Source organism: Helianthus annuus, chromosome 7 (genome assembly GCF_002127325.2).
Source record: "Helianthus annuus cultivar XRQ/B chromosome 7, HanXRQr2.0-SUNRISE, whole genome shotgun sequence".
NCBI classification, from domain to species: Eukaryota; Viridiplantae; Streptophyta; class Magnoliopsida; order Asterales; family Asteraceae; genus Helianthus; species Helianthus annuus.
In genome coordinates, this window is record NC_035439.2 from 19,189,354 (window position 1) to 19,197,447 (window position 8,094).

General features: G+C 33.7%; 1 protein-coding gene across 2 annotated transcripts in view; it reads left to right on the forward strand.

The window, feature by feature from the left end:
• The first annotated feature begins 5,014 nt into the window (after positions 1–5,014).
• Positions 5,015–8,094, forward strand: part of LOC110867844 (transcription factor bHLH155) — a 3,666-nt gene continuing 586 nt past the window's right edge. Inside the window, exons 1-8 of one of the 2 annotated variants that reach the window (XM_022116894.2) lie at positions 5,015–5,410; positions 5,840–5,929; positions 6,027–6,129; positions 6,235–6,276; positions 6,387–6,446; positions 6,540–7,352; positions 7,461–7,562; positions 7,937–8,059. In XM_022116894.2, the coding sequence (XP_021972586.1) occupies positions 5,301–5,410; positions 5,840–5,929; positions 6,027–6,129; positions 6,235–6,276; positions 6,387–6,446; positions 6,540–7,352; positions 7,461–7,562; positions 7,937–8,059 (1,443 nt within the window). In that variant the 5' untranslated portion in view covers positions 5,015–5,300. Of the gene's footprint in view, positions 5,411–5,585; positions 5,682–5,839; positions 5,930–6,026; positions 6,130–6,234; positions 6,277–6,386; positions 6,447–6,539; positions 7,353–7,460; positions 7,563–7,936; positions 8,060–8,094 lie in introns of those variants that run through there. The other variant, XM_035975142.1, reaches the window with a different exon arrangement.

Here is an 8,094-nt window from a genome sequence, read left to right on the forward strand (position 1 = left end):
GGCTTCTAAGATAAATTTTATCTTTTCCGGAAATTTTTGTCGGTTGGGACATTCGTTGGCATAATGTCCTTCTTCAGAGCATATCCAGCAACGACATTTTTTCTTACCTTGAGGACAGACCTTAGGTTTTTCTTTAGAAAAATATTTTCCCGGTGAAAATTTTCTTTTCTTGGTTTTCCAAAAACGTTTTTTAGTTTTTGTTTTATATTTCTTTTTGAAATAACTTTTATCTTTTGTTGGTTCACAGCCAAAAGATAATTGTGGTAACTCAGCGAGTCTTTTACAACAGTTTTTATTAAAACGTTTTAACTGTTTTTGTTTATTAGAAAGATCACAATAGGATGCAATTTCTTCTTTAACAATTCTTGTAGCAAACCCAAGGGAATGCATTGTAAATTGATTCTTTTCCTTATTCCATCGTTCTTTTGCCTTTTCTCCTACGATGGGAATTTTCATTAGGTAAGCATCAATACATGAATGGAATTCACCTGTGCCTAATTTATATAAATTTGTTTCATAAAGACAAGTGAAATCATCTAAAAGACATATGTCACAAAGTTGTGCTTTAGCAAGATTTTGTCTTGCTTTTTCTAGTATTTTTTGATTTTCTCGGTCTTTATCTGTTATGAGGTCGAGACCTAAAACATCATGTATATTGCATTTATAATTTGATCAAAAAGATCCTCACCGTGTAAATTTTCACAGAGCCGGCCCGTAAGGCTTATCAATCTAGGCTAAGGCCTAGGGCCACCAAAAAACAAGGGCCTCCAATTTTATTTCCTTTCATATATTAGACTTGTTTTTTGCCATTTAAACAACGTTTCTAGGCCCAAGATTTAAGATTTACACTAAGAGTCTGCATTGTTCATGCACACAACACATCAACCCTAGTTATTTGCGGCGTCTTTTGAGTAACCAATGTGAAACTGATTGCGGATTGAGCGAAATTAGGGCCAAGATTAGGAAAAATCATCGCTATGGTTATTCAGTGTCTCAAGTCGCAATCTCAATTCTTTTATACCAATTTAATAGGGCCCTGACTTTGTAGTTCGCTTAGGGCCTCCAAAAACGTTGGAACGGCTCTGATTTTCATCCCAAGTTGTTCCTTTGATGAAGTTTTGTATAATTCCTGCAGACTTATGTTCTAATAATAATAATAAAGCCTTAGCCTGAGAGAACTCTACTGAATTAGTCTGAATGATTAGACTGATCTCAGTGTTCCATTTATCAATTACCTCTTTTCTTTTGTCGAGGTTGAAGATACAATCAATTTTAATAGTATTAATAGTAGTTGCACTACCATTGTTATTACTATTAGAATCAGGTATACCCTTATGATACGGCATGGAAAATTCCGTATCCTTTTTTCTATGCCTGTTACTTCTGCTAGTAGAAGCATTGTTTGCTCTCTGTCTCGGAGACATTTCCATATCTGATGAGCTTTCTTCAGTTTCGGGTTCTTCTTTCTTTATAGGAAAGGTTCTTGGTTCTTCATTATTTAAAACAAAGATTCGTTCTTTATTTTCAGAAAAATATCTTTCATTTAAGATTTTATCTTCAGAAAACTTTTGTTCACATTCTTTGTCATCTAAAGTAATGAGACTAACAAGTTCTTTTATTTGTTTAATTGGAAGGGTATCCAATTGTTCATCTAAAATTTGCTCCAATTTTTGAGTGATAGAACTCCTTTTATCCACAAGATAAAATAATCTTATTATCTTTTAATCTTTGAATATCTTTTTTCACAAAAGAATTTTTTCTTTTTAAATCAGTTAGTTCAAAAAAAATTTCGGAAGGATGAATGCTCCAATCAGAATGTAATTCATAATTCTTTGATTATTTCTTTCTAGATAGAAATAAAGTCTAGAGATCTCCAGATTTATATTTCTAAAAAGGTTTTCCATTTGACATTTATTGGTCATTTGAAATTGATCCAAAAGGCCATGATAATGCATTTGGACTTTTAGAACTTCCTAGAGATGGATTTCCAACGTTGAAGTTTGGAAATGAATACTTTTGAAAGCTTTTCTCATCATTAATTTTTTCTTTTTGCTTTTCGAGCATAAAAGTTTTTGAATCCATTCTTTCATCAATTTTGTCTTAAACATCTTTGATGATTTTTGCAGCAGTTGCCTCAAGATTTTCGTTTGTAGAAAGACTTTCTACCTTTCTAATCAAATCTTTAACAAGTTCCTCTAATTTCAAAAGAGTAGTCATGTTATAGATATAATTGCTTTTTTAGTTCTAAGCTCAATAATTTTTTGCTTAGAAGCAAAAATGTTTTTCTTAATAATCTTTATATTAAGAGATTTTGTTTTATGACTTAACATAAGATTTTCTTTAATTTGATTTATTCTAATAAACCAAATTTGTATATTAGCCTCTTCATAGGTGATTTGTTGATCAAGATATTGTAAATAATCCAAAATTGGTTTTGAAGACATTATTCTCCAATAACTCCTTTTAAAATTCTACCATACCCATCTATTCTTTCAGACAAAGAACGTATTAATTGTTCAGTATTACTTGATTCTCTTATTTGTAAAGAGTTTACAGCATAACTGTGTCTAGGTTTTGATACTAAAACTTGTTTATTTCGTGCAATATCTATTGCCCAGTTTTCTTGTAATTGTGATGGCTCAGCGAATTTACTGCCTTCAACAATTCCAATATCTGAGAATATATCTTCAATTGCTATGCTTTCTTTTTCTTTGTACTCAATTGAACGAGTGCTATTTGTTAAATCATATGAGACTAAATAATTAATCGTAAACACTTTATTACCTGGTTCCATAAGATCAGTTCTTTACATTGATGTATAAAACTTAAAGTTTTGTCGAAATCTTTTGAATCTCGATGTAAAGCAAATTTAGGATAGACAGTAAACATAAATTTACCATAAGCTAAATTTCCTTGAATTGCTCCAAGAAGAGCGTCTTGCCTATTGATAATTCTATTATCAACAAGGGCCATTTTTATAGGAAAATTAATTTCATCTCTAAACTGTGCTTTTAGGAGGATTTTAACCGCTCCTATATGTACCATATTGAGAGACTTTCTCAACTCTGGTTTAATATGTAAAAGCTTTTTTGCTATTTCACCCTTTGTTAAGAGTGGCAAATAAACTTCACCCGAGGTATTTTTATGTCAACTGAAAGTTCTTCAGTGTTAAAACAATAAAATATTTTATTTTTTCTAGAAAAGGCTCTAGAAACTAAACTTTGTAAAGTTTTTGGTTGATTAAAAACTTGTTTTGCGTCAAGCTTGAATTTAAGCTTGCTAATTTTTGTTAGTTGATCAGAATTAATCATGTAATCTGATACAAAACCTTTTTCATTTTCACTAAAGTTTATTACTTCAGTGATTTCTTTAGACTCATCTGAATCATTTTTAAATAAACTGTTATTTTCCATTAATTTTTTAGAAATAACATCTTTTTTTTTTTAAGAGCAACAAGGCTCTGATACCAGACGCGGAATGGTTCTAGTAATTTTTTCTTTAAAGATTTACCTAGTCAAATAAAAAGGAAATGTATGTTCTATTCTAACTGTTAAATTACTTCGAAATATTTATATTAATATCTCCTTAAGCATTTTTATAAACAACTGTTTTTACAAATAAACACAAACATAATCGATTAACCAATATCGAAATCAAATGATTTATACTATCGCAAACAAATGATTCTTGTAATAAAAAAATCTAGTCAACAAATGACTACTAAAATGGATTTCATTTTCCAATTCAATTCATCGACGAATTGTGTCGACAATTGTCATGTAGATATACCTACTACATCAAAAGTTTTTGTCATGGCATCTATTGACAATTATTTAACGACCTATTTTTTGTCGTTCAAACCAAAAATTTACTACAACTATTTGTGTAGTAACCAAAAATTGTGCAGTAAACAAAAATTTACTAATGAAATTGTTAGTCAAAATGACAATTCATTTCTCGACAACTTACAATAAGTTTGTCATCTATACCTTGGTATGGCATCTTTTGGCAAATACCAAAATTATGAACGACATTGTTTGATTGAACAAACCTACTACTACACAAAAGTCAACAAATGAGGACTATGTTAGTAATCAAAAAATTACTACAACTATTTGCTAGTAACCAAAAAATTACTACTACTATTGGTGTAGTAAAGAAAAAATTACTAGAACCATTCCGCGTCTGGTATCAGAGCCGTACTACCCTAGCCCCGTCCAATCCTACGTTGTCATGTCAATTCTACACCTAAGTACTCTAACCCCACCTTTTTACTCCAGCCACACACCATTCAAGAGATGAACCCCACCTCCTCAAACCACTTCTCTCCAAACCATCACGGCAAACCTTTGCCTTGTAAACTACCCTAATCCGAACCCTAGGGGGTGGCGACAGTGTTGCCGCACTACAATGAACCCGTGAGCCTCCCCCCCCCCCCCCCATACACACACACACACAAATAACTAAAAGGGTCATTCAATAGCTTTTCCTCTTGTCTTCTTAGGCGATTTGAAAAACTCATAGTAATCTTATTTTCAACCATAAAAGACCAGTGGTTGGTGCTGGTGTGGAGGAAGTCAAATCCATCGGCTTTCTTTCGCTAAAGAATCAGGCTAAGCTTGTCGGTTTAGATGAATTGAGTTGGGGTTGTTTTGATTTTCTTATCATTTTCGCTAGCTCGTTTTTTGTTATATTTGTTGTTTTGTTCCTCAAGCTCCTTGCTAGTTAATGAAGGCCATTAAAAAAAAAAAACAAAAGAATAATTTGATGTAACATGACATGTAACTAAACCCTAATAACCTACAACATTTTATCTTCTTTCTATCATCACCCATCACAAATCCAACCAATACCATGCCCATTCAACCCCCTTTCAATGTTCCATTTTTTGTCTCATGCCATGCTACAGACAACTTTACAGCTTTTTCTACAGCCTTTCCCTTTTTCTTTTTCTTTTCCTTTATTTTTAATATAATCAAACATATTACTTTTTTGCCATTGGTATAACCCAAACACCACCCATCACCCTGTAGTACTGTTTCTGGCAGTTAAAACAATAACAAGACATCACAAAAGCATTCATTTTAAGGACACACATTTGCTTTCTTGTTCCTTCACCTTTGCTGTTTGTGCTTTTCCATCCAAACCTCATCAAAGTTTCTTTCCCAAAGCACTTATTACAAGTGGGGTTTTACATTCCCTGCAGATAACTGGAAGAAAAAGAAGACATTTTGTTCATTTTTTGCAGAATTAGAGCTCAGAGATACAAGGGGTTGGTAAAAAGCAGATTTTTGTATAAAATGGGAACAATGCAGAGGGATTCAGTCATTAACAATGTGCTCAAGAATCTTTGCTCTTCTTATGGATGGTCTTATGGTGTTTTCTGGAGTCTTGATCAGCAAAATGCAATGTGAGCACTCTTAATGCCTCATTTAAGCTATAAATAATAATACCCAAATCATTTTTTTTGTAAACTAAATTCAGAGGGTGTTATTTTATTATATAATTTAGAAGTAAAATAAATATAATTAGTAATTAGTAAAATAAATATAATTCAGCAGGTGGTAAGCACTAACACCGCGCACGTTAAGGGGCATAATTTTGTGTTTAGCAGGGTAGGGTTTGCTATTCAGAAGGGGTAGCGGCGCAACTTGTTGCTCGTCTACCTGCGCCATTAGTCTGTAATCGTCTCTCCTTTTGAATTTATTAATAGTTTTATTCAAAGTAAAAAAAAATTCATAATTAATCCTTATTTCATCTCAAAAGGTTAAAAGGTTATTCTTTTTGTAGTAATTTTGAGGTGATAAGCTGATCTTTGAATGTTTCTTGCTTACTCTAGATTCTTGACTATACAAGATGCTTATTTTGATGAGGAAATCAGGGGTTTGATTGAAAGTTTGTGTCCACAAGTTCATATGCTAGGAGGAGGGTATGCTCATTTACACAATTCTTTGATTAAAAAAATCCCAACAAATTAGTTTCAATTCTAGTAATAATAATAAATTATTTTCTTGAAAAAATTCAAGATTAATTGGACAAGTTGCTTTTACCAAGAACCACCATTGGATATGCTTAGAAGACCAAAACCTACGACAAAGTTCTTCAAATGCGATCCACGATGTGTTTCTGGTATGACTATTCTCATATATACTTCCCCTTTTGACAATTAATGAGCATGTTTATGACTTTATGGGTATTGTAATCTTGTTAAAATCTTTTTTTTTTTTTTTGCAGGATGATTCTGAATTTAGTTGCCAATTTTCGTGCGGTATAAAGGTATAGATTTTTGTTTAATCCTACGAGAGGCGTGTGTTTCGGGTGGTACCGTTGAAGGAACTAGGCTGGTACCAATCGCACTTGTTAATAATTTTGGTCCATTATTGCAGACAATTGCAGCCATCCCTGTGGAACCACAAGGAGTGGTACAATTTGGGTCCACTAACAAGGTTAATTCAAGCTTTTGTTTAGTTAATAATTTTCTCATAATATTTTAGGCTCCAAATTAACAGAAAACTGATTTATTGCTTCTGATGATTCAGATTATAGAGACTGTTGAGTTTGTAACTCAAACAAAAAGAATGTTTCAAGAAACTATGAATCATGGGATGTTTGAAGATGCCTATATTCCAGGTGGCGCGCACATTTCAGTGGGGCCCGCATGTTCTTCGGCTTGTCCCGTACAGTCCTGCCTTTTGAGCTCAACTTCTCAACCAGTAATACCGGATCATAATCAGTCGGATAATTGGTTACAGCCAAATAATGCATCATTAGTATCTGAACCCGGAGGTCTAGAATCATGGAGCTCGTTTCCTACTCAATCCAACGGCCAAGATTTGTTTGACCCGTTACCAGAATTTGGAATCTCGGATGATTTCGATATTTCCCAATGGATCCCACCCTCTCCTGGTCAAAGTCAAGAACCTATTTCCATGAACAATGAAGAAAATGGAGGGAACTTGATGCCTATGGTTGATGAAAGTCAACTTGACTTTCATCATCAAAAGTCAACAAAAGGGTTGCTCTCAAAACTTGGGATTGATGAGCTTTTGGAGGGTATTTCTGGTACTTCACATGCTACGTCTTCGACCGCTAAAAGAAGGAAAGCAGGGAATTCGATATGGGAAATGAGTTCATTACGGACGGTTTTGCATAAACCAGGGCCTGGTCTGTGTATGGCTAATGGTTATGGCATGAACCGTTTGAGCACGGGTTCACAAGCTAAGAACCAAGTGGAACCACCAAAAGCCGTCAAGAAAAAGGCCAAACCAGGGACTCGACCACGGCCTAAAGACCGCCAGCAAATCCTGGACCGTATGGCTGAGTTGAGGGAACTTATTCCCAATGGCAACAAGGCATGTATTATAAACAAAACTTCAAACTTTTTAAAACACTTTTATTTGAAAAGAATCATATAATTGTACTTTTAAGTTTTATGTCATGACCGACTATGATTTTCGCAGATGAGTATTGACTCTTTATTGGATCGAACCGTCAAACACATGGTTTTCTTGCAAAGTGTAACAAAACATGCTGACAGAATCAAACAGGCTGATGAACCAAAGGTGAGTTGAGCCTTTCTTTTAGAGGTGGCATTATCGATTCAACCGGGTTGAAAGTTGTATAAAATCTATTTATAATGCACACAACCTCATAAATCGCTTTATTTAAAGCTACATTATTATTATTATTGTTATTGTTATTGTTATTGTTATTGTTATTGTAACTCATTGCTTTTTGTAATACTATATTTAGTTATTTATAAAAAAAACATTGCTAAGAGGGTCAACCCGCCCCGTTGAGCCTGTTTCAACCCGTACTAAAAGTGACCCATTATCCTACCCGCTGACCCACCCATCTTGCCACCTCTATACTTTTATAAGAGAATCTTTATTGCACGATAATTGATATTGAAGTCAGTGTTTCAAAATGATTTCAGAAGAACAAAGACAATGATCCAAACTCGAATGACGCGACATGGGCTTATGAAGTAGGGAACCAAACGATGGGTTGTCCGCTTATTGTTGAGGATCTTAGTACCCCTGGACAAATGCTTATAGAGGTAAAAAAAAACAAAAAGTCATATGTGTTCTAACC